The 22,986-nt window shown below is 32.4% G+C and overlaps 1 protein-coding gene across 3 annotated transcripts in view; it reads right to left on the reverse strand.

The window, feature by feature from the left end:
• Nucleotides 1-22,986, reverse strand: part of RALGAPA1 (Ral GTPase activating protein catalytic subunit alpha 1) — a 307,831-nt gene that overhangs the window by 114,825 nt on the left and 170,020 nt on the right. For all 3 annotated transcript variants that reach the window (XM_051977982.1, XM_051977984.1, XM_051977983.1), the window contains 7 exons: nucleotides 22,246-22,398; nucleotides 18,644-18,837; nucleotides 18,407-18,505; nucleotides 17,975-18,130; nucleotides 16,935-17,063; nucleotides 15,117-15,242; nucleotides 423-481 (listed from right to left, as the gene is read on the reverse strand). In XM_051977982.1, coding sequence (XP_051833942.1) covers nucleotides 423-481; nucleotides 15,117-15,242; nucleotides 16,935-17,063; nucleotides 17,975-18,130; nucleotides 18,407-18,505; nucleotides 18,644-18,837; nucleotides 22,246-22,398 — 916 coding nt within the window. The remainder of the gene's footprint in view (nucleotides 1-422; nucleotides 482-15,116; nucleotides 15,243-16,934; nucleotides 17,064-17,974; nucleotides 18,131-18,406; nucleotides 18,506-18,643; nucleotides 18,838-22,245; nucleotides 22,399-22,986) is intronic.

Genomic DNA, 22,986 nt, shown 5'->3' on the forward strand with positions numbered 1-22,986 from the left:
TTGCACTTTGGGCACCTTATAATTGTGTAACTCCGGGAAATTCACTTAATTTGGACCAAAGCAACATTAAGAAGCAAAAGTTTGGGAGGTATTATTTGTTAAAACACAATTCATGTGTAAATTTATATGGATTCAATATATATGAAAATCTTTAAGTCATTCAAGAAAATAAGACAATGATATTTTAAAAACTAGTAAAGAATTTGAACTTAAAATGCTCTAAGACTCCAAAACTTAATAAATGACCAATTAATCTCTTAACTCAATCAGGTTTTATTCACATAGACATAAAAATTAGTAGTGAATTAAGCATTCACAATAAATTAAATTTATAATGAAGAATGACTTAAGGAATATTTCAAACTATGTTTAGTCAACTCAAAATGCACAAACAATTCTTAATTAGTAACTATCTGACTGACCTTGCAGGACCAGAAGGTTCATCTCTTGCTGAACTTAACACAGTTTTGATTATGAGTTCCTAAAACAAAAGGAAAAAATGGTGATTGTCAGAAAATGAACATATTTTATTTCTAACAAGCATCTGTATACATCATAGTTCACACACACACTGAAAGGAGATTGTGTAACACAAAATAGAGATATAAACATATGAATGTATATATTCATGTAAATCTACTTTTTAAAGAAAAGCAGTATGACTATAGCATATTGAAAATAATTTGTCTTGAAACTAGGAAGGTCTTGGGTTCAAGTCTTACCTTTGTAATATTTATTATATGAACTGAAGTTACTCATACTCTATGTTTTAGGCAACACTTTAACATTGGTAGAGGGACTCTTCCTACAGGGAATTTGTCATACCAACGAAGTCAATGGTCCCTATACCTATCCTCCTCTAAAAATGTTCTAGTGTGTGTCTAATGAACTATATATTATAGAGATATATTCATATTTTTAATGTATTCATGCATTTATAGAGTAAAGTAGTGTGACACAGTGGACAGTGAGAGTCAGAAAAAAGAAAAAAAACTCTCACAAAGAGAGTCAGAAAGTTTCAAAACTTAGTCACTTAACTTTTTAGTGTCCCTGGCCACTTTATAAGTATCTAGACAGCTGACAACTTTCATTAAGCAAATAAAGTTTCTTCCTCAATATGACCAAGAAATTATAGGGCTAGGTAGGGGTGTGCAGGTAAATCTGCTAAGACAGACGCAAGTTTATGAGATCAACAAAACAATAAATCAAGTCATAATCTGTAATGTTGGTTGATTTCCAAACTGTGAGTGCTCAACATTGAAAATTTAACAATCAGCTTTTGCAAACAGGTTTGAGATGACTCCAGGACACATCACTGGATCAAGGAAGGACACACACACACACACACACACACACACACACACATATATATATATATAAAGATACACTGCTCTATCCCTTCAATCTTAAATTTCTTATTCTCTAGTCCAGGGGTTCTCAAACTGCGGCCTGCAAGCCAGATGCGACAGCTGAGGATGTTTATCCTCCTCACCCAGTTTATTTATTTAAAGGCCCACAAAACAAAGTTTTTGTTTTTACTATAGTCTGGCCTTCCAATAGTCTGAGGGACAGTGAACTGGCTCCCTATTTAAAAAGTTTGAGGATCCTTGCATCTAGTCCTTCCAATGTTAATTTTCTGAAAAACCTCAATATGGATTTATTTATTTACCCACTCTGTTCCTACTGTCCAGCAGTTGGTATATGTTCTCTCATGTAACATGTTCTCTCTTTTATAAATTGCCCTTTGACCACTGGGGCAACTGAAATTTTCTTTTTCCTGTTTTTAATCATTCCTCATATAACATTTTAAATGTTTTACTTTTTTTTTTTGCTTTTAACATCTAATATTTTCCAATACTGTCATCTGAACTAGTTGTAACAGAACTCTCTATTGCACTGAAGCAGTTATTATCTTCCACCATAATTTAGACAAACATTTATTGTTTTCTGCTCTCTTTTAATGTACTTTTTAAGATTTAAGGAAACCTGGATTGTTATATGATTTAATATATGGGTTAAAACATTTGTATTACTATAAAAATAGCCAGTGGTTATAATTATGCTAAAAATAATAAATCTAACATTCCTGCCTAGTGTCAATGGCCATTAATAAATCCAATTACTTTATCCATATAATTGACATTAGTGTCAAATCAGTTTACCACATAATTTTTTTAAATTTCCAGTTCAATGAAAAATCTCCTTTAAGATTTTATTTGGGATTTCACTATAATTAAATGTTGGGATTCTATAATTTGGATAGTATTGATCCCATATATTCTATGTCTCGCTGTTACTACAAAAAAATTTAATTTTAAGCAATTAAAAATAAGTATCAAAAAAAGTAATAGACATGTGTGACATTAGGTGTTATCCTCATTCTCAAAGAGGATCAAAATGGCATCTCTCTATTAGTCAAGTTACAGTGTCCAACTGTGGCTTGTCAGACCAATATGAGCTCAAAATGTTCTGCCATGGGTCAGAAACAAATAGTCTATATGAACATTTGGGGTGGATTCTTTAACTTTGTTTAACTTGTGTTTCTCTGAGCTAATTCAATTATGCTTTACTCATATAGCAAATGTACTTTCTCTGAAGAGTGTATACCATGCTGGTCAATCCTGTGCCAGTCTCTCTCATATTATATCTCTTTCATATCGATTATAAAGTTATTGACACCTTAGAGTCTCCTTATACTGCTTTTTCTCACCACCACGTGAACACTTGCTCTATGTGAGTTCTCCATAAAGTAATCCTTTTAGTAAGCATACATTTGACATCAAACAGTATGGTCAGCCCAACAGAGTTGTGCTCTCTGCAGAAGAGTTGGAATGCTTGGCAATTTAGTTTGAGAAAGGACCTCAGTGTCGGGTATTTTATACTGCCTGATGATCTTCTGAATCTTCCTAAAGACAATTCAAATGGAAGCTATTCAGTTTCCTGGAATGCCACTGTCCAGATTTCACAGGTATACAACAATGAGGTCAGCACGATGTCTCTGTAGACCCTCAGTGTACATTCTCTCCCACACTCTCCTTTGGAGCCTCCCAAACATTGAGCTTGCTCAACATTGGCAACGCATGTATCAATCTCATTATCAATATAGACATCCCTGGAAAGGATACTGCCAAGATAAATGAACTTATCTACATTCAAAACTTCTCCACTTGCTGTAACTGATGATTCCGCATGTGAACAGAGTGCTGCTGACTGAGTAGTATGTTTTCTTGATGTTAAATGTTAGGCCAAAATTAGCACAAGTAGCAGAGAATCAATCCATATTTTGTTGCATCTCAGATTCAGATTGCACAATCATCTGCGAACAAAAAATCATGCACCAACACTCCCTCTAATTCAGTTCTGGCTTGTAGTCTTTTCAAGTTGAAGAATTTGCCATCAATGCAGTAGCTGACATTAATGCCATGTTTATCCTTATCGAAGATGTTTGACAACATGACTGAGTGTGAACAGACTCCAAGATAAAAGCAGCTACATGGTCCAAAAAAAAGCAATAAAAGATTTTTGGCAAGGAATAATTAGCTAGTTATGTGGCAAGGATGAAGAATATTAGATGGATAGCCAGAATACTCCATTAGTATCCTTATGATGCTGGAAGAAATCAAGGAAGAGCTATCTCAAGATAGGAGATCCTGTTGTGATAAACTTATAGGAAGATAAGGAGGAGAGTCACAAGCACAGATGTATTGTGATCTGCATCACTGGAGGGAAGTTGGTGATTGTAGTTGTTCAGTATACCAGGTTTTACTATCTTGAAGTCTGTCCAAGTTCGTGCTCTTTGTTAATATCTCACTTTTCCTTTTGCCTTCAATCTTTTCCAACATCAGTGCCTTTTTCAACAAGTCCTGTCTGCTTGATATGTGTCAAAGTATTGAGGCTCAGTGAATAGCCTGAATTAATTTCTTTAAGCACTGACTGAACTGATCTCCTTGCTGTACAAGAAACTCTTAAGTATTCTCTATCATCACAATTAAAAAGCACATTGATTGTAGTTCTTAAAACTTTAAAGTTATTTTTCTTTGCAATATTGCAAATAAAAGTTTCCTTTTACAAACTGTTCTCTTGACTGCTTGCCATCTGGGGGAGGGGGTGGAGGAAGGGAGGGGAAAAGTCAGAACCGGAGTACAAGAGATAATATTGTAAAAAATTACCCAGGAATGGGTTCTGTCAATAAAAAGTTATAATTAAAAAAAACAAAAAACTGTTCTCTCCTAGTTCTAGCCACTTCATTGTTATAATTTCATACTATGACAGATCATCTAAAAATAGTCTCTTTCATTATTTCTTATAGAATAATACTATTCTATTACATTTATATACCACAATTTGTTCAACCAATCCCCAATTGTTTTAGAAGAAATCTACTCTCAAAGATTCAAATTCTTTGGGTTTCCGTTGTTTTTGTTTAGTCATTTCAGTTTTTCTTATTATTTGTGATCTCATTTGGGGTTTTCCTAGCAAAGATATTGAAGTGATTTGCCATTTCCTTCTCCAGTTCCTTTTCCAGATGGAAAAACTAAGGCAAACAGGGTTGCCCAGACTCACGTAGGAAAAAAAAATCTGAGACTGCATTTGAACTTGGTCTTCCTGATTCCAGACCTGACATTTCAGCCACCCCAATCACATAGCAGCCCCATTTCTTTATTTATGTCTCTCTAAATCCATCCTTCATCTTCAGGAATTTTGTTTGACTCACAGCTATCTATACTGTACTCTTTCTTATCGATTTATTTCTCTCCCCCTTATAACTTATTTCTGTTGAATTTGTATATTTTTACATTAAACTTTTTTTTTGTGCATGTACAACACAGTAAGGAATTCTATAACTTATATATAGCATATGCAACTCGTATAAGAGCAAAGTTTATCTGCAGCTTCGCCCCACTCCAAATCTTTTTCTTTGTTTTCCTTTTTTTCTCAAAGATCCTAATTATGCAGTATAACAAGTTCCTTTTTACTTCAGTATTGTATTTTTCTTACCCTTCCTTCTCTTTTCCCCCTTAAACCTCAGAAGAGAATCACTCTGTCTACCCTTCCTCCCCAGAAATTGTTTTCTTTTTAACTCCAACAAATTTTGAAACTATTAAGTTTAATAAAGGGCCATTTACTTCCTTTTCCTCCTTTCAGAATATTAATACTATAACATTTTATAGATTTTCTATTCATTCAAATTTTTCTTTCTAAATTTCTTTTGAATCTTATGTATACATTTCAAAGTTGTTACCCAACTCTGGTCTTATCTTTTCATCAGAAATGTGATAAAGTACTTTATTTCATTGGCAATCCATTTTTTTGCTTGAATTATGCACATATTTGCAGGGTAAATCTTTATCTTTTGTCTTCTGAAATATTTTGTTCTACAATAATTAATCATTATTATTAATAATAATAATAATAAAATTGCTCATAAGAAAAGCTGCCAAATTTTGTGTGATTCTTTGGTTTCTTATTATCTGAATTTTTTTCTTATACCTTTGTAGTACTTTGAGTTGGGAGCACTGGATTTTCACTATGGTATTTCCTGAGCCTTTTTTCCTTGTGGGGAACTTTTTAGGAAGTGAATTTTTTTCTTTTTTTACTTCACCCTTTGTTTCTAATAAGTTGGGGAAAGTTTCATTTGTGATAAAGTACAAGATTTTTTTCTATTATGGTATTCTAATGAATCCTAAATTTATCTCTTCCTGAACTGTATTCCAGTTGTTTTTGATATCTGCTATCTTGTATTTTCTATTTATTCAATCTTTTGAATGCCTAATATTTTTTACTGTCATGTGGAATTACAGATTTGTTTAGTTTGTATTAAAATTATAGGGAAGACCATGACTTAGGTAAGGTTTACAACTTTCTCTTCTAAACTATAGGTCTTCCAATTTTCTCCTTAAGTTTTATTTCATTTTCACAAGGTTCAAATGTACTAGAGATAGAATCCACACAGCACAATGCTTAAAGGGAAGTCAGCATTCTAAAGAAACATAAAGAACAATTCTTGTGAAAAAGAAAAATGGAAATTTGTTTAGAGATTGATGTTGATGCTCAGAAAACCTATCAACCAACTTAGATTTTAAAAAAGAAATGTGGAAGAAATACAGGCAAGAAGATAATGAAACTTCATCAAGACCAGGACATGACATTAACTTTATTTCCTTTTTTGACACTCTTACTAAACTAGTAAAGAAGTATTAGAATTGTTATAGCTTACCTAGATTTTATCAAAATATTTCAGATAGTCAGACTCAAAGAGTGGTTGTTAATGGTTCATTTTCATTTTTATTTTTGTAGAAAATAATAATTTCTTTTATTAGAGTCAACAAAGCGTAACATAATGCACCTTATTCTGGGAAATATGGATGCTACCCATGAAGCCCCAATTAGTGGGAAATGCCCCCCCTTTTTTTATTATAGCTTTTTATTTACAAGATATATGCATAGGTAATTTTTCAGCATTGGCAGTTGCAAAATGTTTTGTTCCAACTTTTCCCTTCCTCCCCACCCCCTCCCCCAGATGGCAGGTTGACCAATACATGTTAAAAGTTTAAGTTAAATACAATATATGTTTACATGTCCATACATTATTTTGCTGCACAAAAAATATCAGGCTCTGAAATAGTGTACAATTAACCTGTGAAGGAAATCAAAAGTGCAGGTGGACAAAAATAGAGGGATTGGGAATTCTATGCAATGGTTATCTCCCAGAATTCTTTCCCTGGGTGTAGCTAGTTCAATTCATTACTGCTCTATTGGAACTGATTTGGTTTTTCTTATTGTTGAAGAGAGCCATTTCCATCAGAATTGATCGTCATATAGTATTGTTGTTGAAATATATAATGATTTCCTGGTCCTGCTCATTTCACTCAGAATCAGTTCATGTAAGTCACTCCAAGCCTTTCTGAAATCATCCTGCTGGTCATTTCTTACAGAAAAATAATATTCTATAATATTCATATACCACAATTTATTCAGCCATTCTCCAATTGATGGTTTCCAGTTTCTAGCCATTACAAAGAGGGCTGCCACAAACATTCTTGCACATACCCTTTCCCTTCTTTAAAATCTCTTTGGGATATAAGCCCAGTAGTAACACTGCTGGATCAAAGGGTATGCACAATTTGATAACTTTTTGAGCATAGTTTCAAATCGCTCTCCAGAATGGCTGGATGTGTTCACAATTCCACCAACAATGTATCAGTGTCCCAGTTTTCCCACATTCCCTCCAACATTCTGCATTATCTTTCCCTGTCATTCTCTGACAGGGTACGTAATGGTATCTCAGAGTTGTCTCAATTTGCATTTCTCTGATTACTAATGACTTGGATCATCTTTTCATATGGCTAGAAAGTTTCAATTTCTTCGTTTGAGAATTGTCTGTTCATATCCTTTAAAATGGTTCATTTTCAGTGTAGATCTCCACTGGAGTAAGGCAATGATCTATTCTTGGCCCCATGGTGTTTAACATTTGTATTGATGACTTGGATAAAATCATACGCTTTATGACCAATATGATCATCAAATTTGGAGATAATATAAAGCTGCTTAGTACATTTATCACACTGGAGACACTCAGGCTACAGAAAGTTTTGAGAGGCTTGAGCAGTTTAATAGATATAAAAGTAATGCTTTGCACAAAGATACAAAAAATGTATCTGTCAGATAGTGAAGGAGAGGAGAGGTGAAAAATAAAATTCTTTTTACATAAAAGATTTGGCAGTTTAGTGGACTCAATTTCAATGTCAATCAGTAATGTTACATCTGGCAGCAAATCAGTAATGTGATATAGCATTTAAAAAAGCTAATGCAAACTTGGGCTGCATTTAGCAGGTCATACTTCACACAATTAGGGAGGTAATAGTCTCATTATACTTTGTCCTCAATAAAGCTAGCAAAAGAGCTAATTCATTTGGGAACAGTTTAAGACAGATACTAATGAGCTAAGGAGTATCCAGAAGAGAACAACAAGGATGATGACAGGCTCTGAGTCCTATAACATTTGAGGAGCAGATAAAGGAAGAAGGTATGTTTTGCTTGGAAAACATTAGACTGGCAGGTCAGGGGAGCAGGAACACAATAGTGTAATGAAAAGCTAGCACATGGAATAGGGATTAGGTAGCTAAGCAGCACAGTAGATAAAATGCTGGACTTGGGGTCAGTAAGACTTGATTTCAAATCCTGGTTCAGACACTTATTACAAACTGTGTAACCTTGAGTAAGTCTTAACCCATCTTAACCTATCTATAAAACAGTTAATGATCACTAGTATATGTTTCTTAGGGATGTTGTGATAATAAAATAAGATCATATTTGTAAAGTGCTTTGTAAAATGCTGATGTAAATTGCTAGCTACTTTTTGAAAAATCTATCCAAGATATAAGTATAGTTAGACTAGCATGATAACAGATTATAGTCTAGTTATTAAGCAAGCTTCAATCACCTTTTTCATCTATGGATAATATGTCTAAGCTCTTTTTAGTGATTATGAATTTCACTTAGGAAAATTTTCCGTGATCTAAGGACTTAAGTAATTGTTATGATGTCATGGCCAGCAGAAGCTTCTGGAGGATGTCATCATCCACTGGTTATCAAGTGGTAATTTAGACTTTGAACTGGTCATCATCCATAAGAGGTGAAGACTTTCACAAGTACAAATCTCCTTGTTTTATGATTCACTTGATATTAAAACCAGAGGGTTGAAGTCATTTCTGTTATTTTATCCTCTTCAAGGAACCTTAGATAATTTTACCATATGCAGATGAGACATCTTGTTAAATGAGTTTTGCAGGCAATGTTGTGCTGACATTAGTATTACTTATAGTTGACAAATAATAAACACAGTTGTATCTTGTATTTTGAGAAGCTACATGACACAGTGAATAGAGTTCCAGGCTTGAAGCCAGGAAGATTAATCACACTAAATTAAAATCTGGCCTCAGACATTTAATGTGACCTTAGGCAAGTCACTTAACCTTGTTTACACTTCAGTTCCTCATGTGGAACATGAGTTGGAAAAGGAAAAGACAAATTATCCTATCTTTGCTGAGAAAATCTCAATTAGTGTCATAAAGAATTGGACACAAGTAAAATGACCAAGTAACAATCTTGTATTTTCTGTATATTTCACTAAATTTTAAAATTTAAAATGTCATTTGCAAAAAAGCTTGACTCATCTTTATCAAGTATGCTCTGAAAGTGTATGTAAATTATGGGCATCATGATTTTATAGAAAAGGGCAAACAGGCAAATAATTAGTTATAGTTATTTTCTCAGAGACCATTTTTTTGTGCATGTGTAATAAAATCAATCCCTATAAAAATGAACAAGTTGATTTCAGAAAGGCCTGGAAAAATTTACAGGAACTGGTCCTGAGCGAAACAAGCACAACAAGAAATACATTGTATACAATAAAAACAAGAATGTGCGATGATCAACTATGAAAGACTTGGTTCTTCTCAGTGGTTCAGTGATTCAAAGCAATCAAGACATTTTGAACAGAAAATGCTATCTTCATACAGAAAAAGAGCTAAAGGAGACCGAATGTAAATCAATACATGGTATGTTCAATTCTTTTTTTTTATCTCTCCCATGGTTTTTCTCTTTTATTCTGATTTTTTCTCCCAACATGACTCATAAAGCAATGTGTTAAAAAATAATTTTTTTAAAAAAGGGAAAAAAATTTTTATCTAACTCTTTATTTTCCTCTTTTTCAGAAACTTTAATTTTCCCCTTAATACCTTCAAATCTCTATCACCTACAGCACAAACCACCTTTGTGTATACTCAGCCTACTATATAACTACTTTACAATCTTTCTTTTTGCCCTTCTTACTTTTTAAATACAATATTATCTTGGACTGTAAAATTATAAGGTCCATATTTGGTATCAAAGATGGCAAAAAGCGCTTTAAAATTTTTTCCCACTATTAATTTGTCTAGTTGTTTAAGATCAGTTTTATCATTAAATGAAGGCTTAATTTTGTTTTCTTGAGTCTTTTTGAAATGCTTTCTAAAAGCATTGTTTCTTGCTGATTTAGAATGGAGTTATATTGCTTTTTATAAGGTACTGCTCAAAACCTTCACCATCCTCTTCAAAAATAATTTCAATTAAAAAAAAACATTTCAATTAAGGCTATATTGATGGTATATTCTGCATTTTCAGTCACCATCTTTTTTTGAGAGGAAAAAAAGTATATTTTTTTAATCTTTTTTCTAGGATTAAAACTGTTCATTATAATTTATCTGCAAATTTTTATATCTTCTATCTCTTTTCCTTTTTAAAAACCACTGTTATAAGGAATGGCTCTCTGAGGGTCAGGAAAAATATGCAGAGGGAAATGTAGGTGATATAAAAATATAATCTTTCTTTAAAAGATTAGAATTATATAAAGGAACTTCAGGATTTCTGAATAAAAAGATCAAGAGTAATCACTTCTGCATGAAGTGAGATAGAATAAAGGTCATATAAACTGATTAATCTGAGCAGCTATAAAAACAAAGTCTTTAAGATTGTATCAGTATCTAAATGGAAATACCCTACTATGAGCTAAATAGAGTGGGGGGATCATCCATGTGCTGAACTCACTGAAAAAGGAAGGATAATGATCTGACAGTCTACAAATGATAGCCATCAAAATCTGGATTAACGAATACATTTGGACAGCAAAGCAAAGGCTACTTTGAAAAGATGGTAATAGGAAAGTCTAGAAGGAGCAAAAAGGAGCAAGAAGCATTCTTACTCTTCCATCAAAACCAGTGAGGTGAGAGAGAGTATTGTGAAGCTATCAAGGGAAGCAGGATCATCAAGACAGATCTAGGTATTAGTGAGGGCCAGAAGATGGAAAGAGTAAGAATGAAGAGAATTCAGTTGAAAACAATTATATTATTTTATGTTAATTATGGAGCAGGCATTCTAAGAATAAGTTGGAAGAGGTCAGATATGGACTAAGACATTAGGGAAAAGAGAAAAGACTGATATTGATATACATGAAGGAGTGGTGAAATGAAGATGAGGAAAGAAGTTTAAATATTGGCAGCTAGGAATTCAGAATTAATGGGTGGAACAAATATAAGAAGACAGGAGGACAAATTATCTATCCTTAGAGAGAGGTAAAGAGAGGTAAAAGATAACGCTGTTAAATATCCTCTCTTAAGGTTCAACTTCCCGAAATGTTGATAAGATACCCAGGAAGGTGGTGTGAAGTGGAAGCCAGATCATGAAATGGAGATTACTAAAAAAAGCCCTTAAGGGACTAAAGAGATTTTCCCCATAAGAACAGTTTGGAGAAGTCATAGATTACAACCCCACCAAAGTAAATAGTGGGTAATGATCCCAAATTGTGGTCCAGACATAAAAGGGCATTGAAGATGGTCTCACAGTAATAATATCTATATACTTAAAGTGTCAGAACTATTATCTTGAAGTACTTATTATCTACCTTGTTTCTACTACTTAATCTGACTTGCTTACCTGGGAATTTAACTTATGGTTGAATTTCCTAACAATTTCATTGCAGAAGTAATGACATCTCTTCTGGATAAATGTGAATCATATCTTGGTTTTTATGAAATAGCTAGCTCTTTGTTTTCTCAAAGATAAGGATAAATCTCAAAAACTTGAGTCAATTTTCCTAAACAGCTTAAAGGCCATTTTCCTGGAAGAATGGAATATTTATATGACAAAAATTCTGAAGTTTAATCACTACATTTCTTGAATATATTTCCTTTATATTCAGGCTTTAATCATGTTTTTTTCAGAGAAACCTATGAAACATAAATGCTCTTTGAACATATGAACATATGTTCAAGGTTGTTCATGCTGATTTGTATGGAATTCATGTACTCCCATTCACTGATTCTTTTTTGATTATTAACATGGATGAAATATATTCACTGTCTGAAATAGTTTCTAGATTCCTTCTGATGTTTGAACCATAGCAAATTATAGACTCACAGATTGAGGGTTGGAGGAACCTCAGAGGCTATCAAGTAAAACCCTTTTATTATTATTAAAAAAAAAAAAAAATACCATGAGGGAAATAGTGTATCACCCAAGTTATAAATATATTAAAAAGACAGAGGCAAGATCTAAACTCAATCTCTGATGAATTAATAATGTCGTTATTTAATGCATCAAACATCTGTAGGAAATAAATAGTAATTGGCTGGAAGACATTTAATCTTTTATCTAGTTTTCCATTACTCAGCATCAACATATTTAATTTAAATAGGTCAGAATGTCTGGGGTGAACATTGAAATTGTCCCCCTGACTTTTTTGGGGGAAGCTATGGGGGGTGAGCTCTGAAACTCTCCTAACAGAAACCTACCCTTCAGGGCAGTTAAGTGGTTTCATTAAGATTAGCCCAGAACTTAAGTGGTTTCACTCAGCTGGAGCTCTGGACCTGATATTAGCCCAGGACCACTCCCAGTAGCTCGAACTTAAGTGATCTCATTCAACTGGAAATCTAGGCCTGGGGGCAGTGACAACATTGAAGCAATCTCATTCCATGGAAGCCCTACCCCCAGACTGCCAATAAAATGACCATTTTTGAACTGCAAGTATTTGAGAAGTCCGAAAAAAGATTATGCTTTGCCAAGGGACCTCTTCCTCTTGGCACAGCTGCCTAGCAAGACTCTTGCCTGCTGTGAAGATACCTTCTTTTCAGTGATAACCTCTATTTCTCTGACAGGACCTTGCCACTAAGAAGTTTGTCTTCCTAGCAAAGCTGGCTTCTCAGTGTCAACAATAACCTTCCCTTCTGCCATTAAGACTTTTCGGGTTTGTGAATTATTTCACACTGAGCCTGCACACTAAGGGGATTCCCACCCCAATTTTCACAGTTCTCTGTACTGTCACTAACCACATCAAGACTGCAGTTGCCCCAACTACATATCATGACTGATATTTATTCTTTCTGTTATACTGGTACACACTTTACTGCCTGCTCTAATAAGCTAATCTGTTTATACATAGTATGGTAGAATATACAGAGTCCTGAAATTGTAGTCAAGAGAAGTGAGTTTGAATAGCAGCACTGTTATTTAATAACTGTGTGACACTGGACAAGTCACTTAACCTCTGTTTACCTCAGTTTCCTCAAACTTCAATAACAGATTATTAGTGTTGATCATATTCCTTTTTCTTCACCACCTTTTTTATTGCAAACAAGGAGGGATGTACAAAGAAGGGGAAAAGTAAAAGAAGGAAAAACAACTTTCAATAATAACTACATGTGAATGGATAAACACTGATAAAATGTAGGAATTTATTTTACTTGAGTATGAATATTATATAAGGGGCTTGGGGTTTGTTTTTCTTTAACATGGCAGGGAAGAGAGATGAGAGGGAAAGAAAAAAGATTTGTTAATTTGAAAAAAAGCAAATTAAATAAATCTTAAAAAAGAAACGCTTTTCTGTGTTGTTAAAAAATATCAAATTATCAATAAAATACTTGTTTATTTTTAAAATATAAACAGTTATGAGAAGGGGCTAAAGAGCTTTTCTACTAGAAAGTTAGCAGCTTCTGTCAAATCGTTCTCTCAAGTTACATAAAGCCATTTTGTATTTAACCTTGGTGCCATTCAAGTGTATTTTGATGTATGTTGTCCTGGGGTCCAAGTGACAAGACTGTCTAATCATAGAAGCATTGTAAAGCCCAAGCATGAGATTCTTCCTGCTATCTCCAGCTCAAAGTAGAACAGTTGGAAGGCAGAGCAATCAGTTACTCCCCTGCCAGTGCCCAGTTGGTAACAGGACTCTGTGACAAATGGAATGCTATGCCTGAAGCTTTAGTAAGATCTTTTAAAAAACAAAAAAGGGGAAAAGACCCACATATGTGCAAAAATGTTTATAGGAATTCCATTTGTGGTGACAAGGAATTGGAAACTGAATGAATAAATTGAGTGAATGACCACTAGTTAGAAAATGGCTGATTAAGTTATGGTATATGAATGTAATGAAATATTATCATTCTATAAGAAATGACAAGCAGGCTGATTTCAGAAATCCTGAAAAGACTTACATGAACTGAAGCTGAGTGACATCAGGAGAACACTGTATATGGGAACAAGAATATTATGTGATATTCAACTATGATAGACTTGGCTCTTCTCACAATTCAGTATTTCAAGACAATTCCAATAAACTTGTGATAGAAAATGCCATCCACATTGGCAGGGAGAGAACTATAGAGACTGAATGTGGATTGAAACACACTATTTTCACTTTTTGTATTGTTTGATTACCTTTTTCTTCTCATGGTTTTTCACTTTTGTTCTGAATTTTTCTTTCACAATATGGAAATATGTTTAAAATGATTGTACATGTAAAACCCAAGTCAGATTGCTTGTTGTATTGGGGAGAAGAAAAGGAAAGGACAAAGGAAGAAAAAAAAAATGGAACACAAAGTCTTACAAAAATGCATGTTGTGAACTGATGCTAAGTGAAATGAGCAGAACCAGGAGATCATTATATACTTCAACGATACCATATGAGGATGTATTCTGATGGAAGTGGATTTCTTTGACAAAGAGAAGATTTAACTCAGTTTCAATTGATCAATGATAGACAGAAGCAGCTACACCCAAGAAAAAACACTGGGAAATGAATGTAAACTATTTGCATTTTTTTTTCTTCAGGAGTTATTTTTACCTTCTGAATCCAATTCTCCCTGTGCAACAAGATAACTGTTCCGTTCTGCACACATCTATTGTATCTAGGATATACTGTGACATATTTAACATGTATAGGACTGTTTGCCATCTGGGGGAGGGGGTGGAGGGAAGAAGGAGAAAAGTAGGAACAGAAGTGAATGCAAGGGATAATGTTGTAAAAAATTACCCAGGCATAGGTTCTGTCAATAAAAAATTATAATTATTTTTATAAAAATGCATGTTGAAAACTATTTTTACATGTAATTAGAGAAATGAAATACTACTAAAATTAAAAAAATAAAGCATTATGCAAACCTTAAAAAATATATAAACAGATAATTTGACAAAGGAGACTTAGGAAATAGAATAAAGAAGTTGCAAAAGAAAAACTAGCACTGAAAAATGAAAACTATACAGTGAATAAATGATTAATTGTGGATCTTATTGATAAGATACCTTACCTTGACATCTGTGAATTGTGATACAGCAATATCAGGCATATTTGGATGAAGAGCAGGTAGTACACAATACAAATTGGGAAAGCATACAAGGGACCCCAGCAGAACTTGTGCTTCTACTCTTGGTGCCTAGATATGAGATAAATGCATTTAATGGCATTTGTATGTATTAAGAATAAAAAAATTCAATCCAATGCTATGCTCTGTAACAAAACTGTAGAAATGAATCTGAATTACACAACAAAAAAATTATAAAGGTTGCCCAAGTAATTAAGACATAATTATAATTTTAATAACCTTTATGCAAATTCCCTTTCATTCACTAAAACATGTTCAATGATGAACACAGTCATAGCAAAATAGACTGAGACAAATGACAAGAACACTAGAATTATATTTAAAAGATTGAGGTCCAAATCCCATACCTCTATCATTTAATAGCCATATGACCATGGGAAACTCAAAAATCTTTCTGAACTTCAATTTCCTCATTTGTAAAAATAGTAATAAAAAGAACAAGGATTTTATGAGAATCAAATAGTAAAACATAAAAAGTGGTGGTTATTATCACTATGAACATCATCAATATCCTTTAAAACAATATTTTTCCAATAAAAATTCCCCATGTGAAATGCTGCATGTTATATGAAGTTTTAATTTTATCTACTATATAAACTGTTCTACATGAAAAATATTTTTATGTATAAAACTTCACACTATGAACTGCTGGCTCTCTGGATTATCTCATCTCATAATCAAATTCTTTACATCACCAAATCATGACTTATCACATTATTTATCATTCATTGTTTTTTATCTTTCATCAAAACCTCCAGTTTTTCAATTCTTTAGGATTTTCCCATCCATCAAGTCTAGTTTCACTCATCCCAGCCTGGATCTATGGTCAACCACTTTAGAAATGATCTAGCTAACATCACAAAATGATCCTTTGGATCATGTGCTACTCCTCAGGTTTCTGTCAGTCTCCATGGCTGAGTTATTCCAACTATCTAATTTACTCTAGCTTCCAGGTTTATTAGATCTATAAGATGTTGTGAAATTATACCTAATGGAGGTGACTACAAATTCATATCACCCAAGAAAAATTGAGCTTTCATACTTTCTAGTATCTCTTATTCATATTCCTTTAAAATTTCCAAAGAAATTGTTCTAAAAATTTTTCTGTTCTTCTCAGGCCTCTAGACCCTCAGAAGAGAATCTTGTTTTCTATTTTATAGATGCAAAAGGGACATTCACTTTACCTCTTCTACCTCCCATTTTTCTTCTCCTTCCTTCTCAGGCAAAAATGGTGTCCTTCCTTCAATATGAGGCTAACTCCTCTACCTGTGATTTTAATCCTATTTTCTTCACTAGAACTTAGTATGAATCTTTCATTTCTTCTTCCTTACTATTAACAAGCATATTCAGATTTCTCTATTATCTCTGCTTTTATCCATTGTCAAACTTTTCAAAAAGTACAATATGTATACCTCCCTTGACTTTTTCATCACCTACTAACTCCCAAAAATGTGGCTTCTATCTCCAGTTTTGTTCCTGAAAACATCATTAGTGACAATTTGATATCCAAATTCAATGGGACATTTTTCATTCCTTAATTGTCCTTGTTCTCTTTATAAAATGAGTATTACACATTTATATACATCAAGAGATACCCTCTTGAAACTTTCTGAATCATTAGCTTTATGGGCAATAAATCATTCTGGTTCTTCTATCAGTTTTGTTTTCTTCAATGGCACTTCTTTGTATATCACTATGCACAATTTGCTGATTTGTGAAGAAAAATAAAAACTGAACACTTACATTAAGAAATGCTGAAGAAGCTACTCTACCAGCTGCTACAATAAAATCCATAATAAGCATTGTGGCACCAGGCAAGCCAAGTGAAAAAAATTGAGGGGAGCAGTGCTTGATGATTGTATTTACAATATCCTTAAGAGAAAAAATAGGAAAGAAAAAAAAAGTATTACAAATACATGCATACATGCATATGGATAAACTGAAAACTACAGAAAGAAAAACAATTTCTATAGTTTGCTTTACTAAGACATGTCTTCAGAAAACTGACTGAAAACTGAATTTAAATAGTTAATGTTAAATATTATATGTTAAATAGTTAACAAGGTTAATTTTAATTTATCCAAATGAGCAATTCCTGATATATGCTTAGAGGAAAGCAGGTCCAAATCTTTTGATTTCAAATGGTACAGTACAGGATGCTTCTACTGCTACAAGAAGGAGGAAGACTATTTAGCAGGGTACAGAATATAACACATTATTTTCTCCAAGACTGTGAAGCACAAATTCATAATTTTCCTGGCCCCATTTGCTTCCCTATGCAATTCTAAGTTTAAGTTCCAAAATTCAAAGGTAGATAGCTACTTTAGAAATCTCAGATCTTTGTGAAAAGGTTCCATATAAAAACTCTAAGGGAAAATTGTTAAATTGACAATTAATTTATTCTACTTTCAAATGGGCAACGGAATTAGCTGTTAAGATTATTGCTGCTGATTTAATTATTTCATAACAGACTGAATATATCACAAATTGCCATCTTACATGTAGTTCCTGTAATAGTGAGTTAACTTATTTTAGGATTTATCAGAAAATTAAAGTTTACAAATTATTGGACCAATAGATGAATATGCAATGTTCAAAAACCATTTTTCTTTTCTTAGAAACAACTAATCCACCTTTAATATTAAATGTGTCTATTCAATAAGAAAAATAAAATTTCTGTGAAATATCTCGAAAGCTAGTTGAAATATTAATTCATTAAAAAAGTAAAGAAAATCAAGGATCAAAAGTAAATGGATAGGATTTTTAAGAAAGTATAAACTTACCTGATCAACATGGAGTAGTCCACAATGCATTATATTATAGAAATGTGTTAAAAAGTCTCTATTTGGTGATACATCTTGTCTTCTTTTCATTGTGTTGCAAATAAGTTTATAGGCATGTAATTTGCCTTGTTTATATTTATCAGTCAACATAGTTGCCTACAATTAAAAAGTCAATTTTAAATTTCAAAAAAAAAAAAAAAATGGAGACAGGAATAAAAATATTTACTTAATTAAGTGTAAATAAATATGTTCAATTACATCAACTTTATGAGAGCCTTTAATTCTAAATGCTTTAATTCATACCAGTTTCTATATAGTTTTCACCATCATGCACAAGCAGTGCCACCAAAAATAACTAGCAAGAAAAAGAATTGTTAAGGAACAAAACAATAAAAATATATGTATTTATTTCAAAAATAAAAACTAACTTACCTTGAAAAGCCAAGGAGTAAGGATTCTCAGAGGAGGTATTAAAACTGGTGGAGAAGGTGAGGTCATATTATCAGTTGAAATTCCAAGGTTATCTCTAATCTGAAATTTTTTAAAGAAAAAAAATAATTGAAATTTATGCAATTCTGTAGTACACTGCTAATTTCATAAACAAAGGATTTTTAATTTTTTCTCTATGATAAATTCTCCCATCTCATTTTCCCTTTCCCTCTAATTTACCTTGGCTAAATTCTGCCAAAGTTCACACAAGTAATCAAACACTTGAGCATGTATTTCAGGATCCATAATAGTATTAACATCTCCCAAAATGCCTAGCATTCTTCTCCACATTACAGTAGCAACATCTGCATGCCATCCTGTGAGAGTACCTCCTGCCATCACACTGCAGCATTCAGATGGGAACTCACTTGTTTCTAGAAGTTAATGCAATAATACTGTAAATAAAATTTCTGTAAATTTTAAGAGGAAAAAACAAAGACAACAAAAGTCAATTATATTGGAAATAAGACAAACAATGACCATATTGATTAGTAAATACTTAAATATTAACAAATTCTACATTCAGATCAATTAACTCATCAATTCGAGTGTTTCTGTTAAGTTCTGAAAGTATTACCTGAAAAAGAAAACTTATTGGATATTTTAAAAAAATATTATATTCAAATGCTCCTTTATGATGTGGTACAATATAAACTTCTACTTTCAGAAATAATCTAAGATTAAGTTTACATAAGTAACAGTTTTTATATCATTTTTACTTTTTCCCATTAAGTATAAAACACAATCTTAGGCTATCAGTCTCTTTATATGTTGTTAAATAATCTCTCTAGAATAAACCTAAAAAAGTCTAAAGCATCAAATTACCACAATAATTCACTGTATAAACTAATTGGCAAAACAGATTGGAGTCAGGAGGACATGAATTGAAATGCAGTCTCAGAAACTTAATAGCTTTTTATGAATCACTTAACTCATGTTCTTCTCAGTTTCAACATAAAAATAGCACTGTACAGTGACTGGTCCATAATAAGCATTTATGTTTGGGGTTTTTTGTGTATGTGTGTGCATATGTGTCTAGTTATATGTCAAGTATGCATGCAGACATACACATATATGTGTATGCTATTATTATATTCATCCTTTGTGTTAAAAATGTTAAAAAAGAAAAATAATGTACAATTTTAGTACCATAACTGGGTTGTTAATGAAAAATCTTAATGTAGTTTTTAATTGTTAATATGTTTAAATAACCACGTAAGATTCTTTGAACTAAACTATTTAAAGAATCTGAACATTTTTTATTTTGACTGAATGTATTTATAAGGAAATTCTACAACTTTCTTTACTATAAAAATTATACTTCCTTACATGTAACTTGAATTACTTCTGGTGCTTACAATTTGAGCTAATGTTCTCTTGTCAAAGACATAAAAATCATTATTCACGTACTCTTGGAAAAATCAAAAACTTTTACTCTTGGCAATAGTTATAATCTAGCTTTTATATACCACATAATACATAATTATTCTTACTTTTCCTAACATGCATATTCTTTCATTTCCAACGTGACACATTTTCTCTACCAAGTTTTATTTTTTTTTTTGCTTTCTATGTGTTCACTAATCTTTTTAAATGCTTTAGTCTGGAATGGTTACTCAAGACTATTACCAATAACAAGTAATAGATTGACAAGAAGATAAGAAAATTCCCTTTAAAATTTTCATATACAGTACATGTCTACAATTCACTTTTTGTGGGTTGTAGAATCATCTGATCCTCAAAAGGATACCTTACCAACTAGTTTAAGGAACATACATACCCTCACAAAACTAAGCATGACTGCCCTTTTCCTCGTATTTTCTCAAACCAGTTAAATCTTTAAAGATATTCTGCCTCTCAACTAAAGAAGTTGGAAGTAATTTACAAAATGATCCCAATATTTGCAAATCACAAGAATAATGTTAAAAACGATAAATAGCAGACTTCATGCTGTGATGCACAACTGACGCACACCTCTTCTGCAAATATACAACATAACTAGAAGAAATATTTAAACAGTGGAATAGTTCCTAATGAACATGACAAATTTTAGAATTGTAATATCCTTAAAAAAAAAACTGACATATTACTTCAGATTTTTTTTTCATTAAAAATGAAGAAGACTAAGGAGATGTGATAAGATTCTGGATAAAATCATAAATTACTTTCTTATAATCTCTTAAAATCACACTTATCAATTCTATTGATAACAACAACAGGTTTATAAAACTAAGAAGAAATAAAATAATCTAAGTTTTTCTCTCCCTTTAAATATATCCATTTGAAGTGAAACTAAAGAACAGTGTAGCAATCCAAGGGCAGGTTTTTTTTTTAAAGGGGAAATAAAGGCATTGTGAGATAATAAAGAAGAAAATTCTGTCCTAGGGAATTGAGACTTAATCAAATGTTAAGAGCAATTGATTAAACAATGCAGGAATTTAACTTGTTTTTATTTTGTTAGCATAGCAAGTGTATTTCATGACTACGGTATACAGGTTTTATGTCACTTGCTTTAATCTCTTTCTTTGTTAAATTTTTCCAATATGTTCTCAAAAACATTTCTGACCTACTGATAATAACATAACTATTATGAATTTCATGATTGGGGCAATTAGATAGTATACTAGATGGAGCGCTAGGCCTAGCATCTTAAAGACCTGAGTTGAAATCTGGCCTCTGACACATACTATGTTGGGTGAGTATGGGCGAGTCCTCTGTCAACCTCAGCTTCCTCATCTATGAAATGGGAATAATAATAGCATATACCTCCCAGGATTGTGGTGTATATCAAATGAGAATAATAATTAATAAGAATAACTGTAAAATTCTTAGCATAGTGCCTAGTATGTAGTAAATACTACAGAATGTTAGCTATTATCATGTTGCTGCTGCTACTATGTGTTTGCATGCTTAATAAAGTCTGAGAATTACCTATCTGATTTGTAGCAATAAAAATTTCCAAAGTTGTTAAGAATTATTCCATCTTCTTATACTGCTGTATTTCAATGGAGTTAGGAAAGACCTAGTTTGATCCTAATCTCTGATATTTAGTAATTATGTGACCTTTCTGTGAAATTAGCAAAGACCTAATTTGACCCTAATCTCTGATATTCAGTAGTTATGTGACCTTTAACTTCTAAGAGTTTCCATTTCCACACCTGCAAATTAGAAAAAAAGAGGTACAATACTTACCTCAAAGAGCAGCTGTGAGAATAGTGCTTTAAAAACTTTAAAGCACTTATAAATGTGAGTTACTTTCTTTCTACATACACTTAAAATACAAAATTTGATAACCTGAAGAATTAAAATCAACCAAAAAGGAATACTATGATTTGTGGCTTTTTCATTGAAAACCAAGTAAATCAGCCAACTTTCTCCTAAAAATTGATTATTAAAGGAAAACTATTCAAATACTTCTAAATAACCACAAGTTTTAATAAGGATAATAGTGCTATATTATTTATTACCTGTGTTAGTAAATACCAAAGAAGGATAATTTAATATGTATGAAGAACAGAATATATGAATCTAGGGTGTGAATAGTAATCAAATCAGCAGAACTTTTTTTTCAAGTCACAGTTTAAAATAAATGAGAAGTTTGTTTTTAAAGGGCAAGGAAAATGTTATAGCAAAATTTAACTTTCCTCCAGATTCCAAGATTATTGGAATACCTATGAAATATATTCTTTAATTCAAAGAATCTTATTTTACTAACAACCTTAATTCTAATGCAGGGGAAAAAAAAGAAAAAAACAGAATATTTCTAATTTCCAAATAATTGCCTAGGTCATCTGGGGTTTGCAAAACAGACTGCTGGAGTTTCTCATCCAATTGAAGATCCTTCTGTTCAATATGATCTGCATTCAGATTAGCAGGGGATGGTGTCTGTGATCTGGATCCCAGAGCAGAATGAATTGGGGAAACACTTTCTGAACCTGTAAATAAAATTTCATAAAATCACTTTTAAAATTATACATCAATTCCCCAGTTGTCTCCACCCCGCTCCCCCCCAAAAAAAGTAGTGCATATTACAGCATCAGAAAAAACATGCACCAAGTCACATACAATATTTATATTGGTCAAAGGAACAGCTTTTTATTAAGAGTTTATGACAACTCACATGAACTGATACAAAGTAAAATGAGCAGAACCAGGAACACAATACATGGTAACATCAATTGTGAATATCTTAAGTAATTTTTAGCAATACAGGGATCCCAGACAATTATGAAGGACTATGAGGAAAGGTGGTATCATCTCCAAGGAAAGAGAACTGGTAGAGTCTGAATATAGGCTGAAGCATACTTTTTTTTTATTTTCTTGATTTGATTTTTGTCTCTGCTTTCTTTCACAGCATGACTTAAATGGCAATGTTTTGTATTACTACATATGCATAACTTATGTCAAATTGCTTACCTTCTCAATGAGTTGGAAGGGATGGAAAGAGATCATGAAACTCAAAATTAAAAAAAAAAAAAAGTAAAAATTGTTTTTACATATAATTGAGAGAAAAATAAAATAGT

Source organism: Antechinus flavipes, chromosome 2 (assembly GCF_016432865.1).
Source record: "Antechinus flavipes isolate AdamAnt ecotype Samford, QLD, Australia chromosome 2, AdamAnt_v2, whole genome shotgun sequence".
Lineage (NCBI taxonomy): Eukaryota > Metazoa > Chordata > Mammalia > Dasyuromorphia > Dasyuridae > Antechinus > Antechinus flavipes.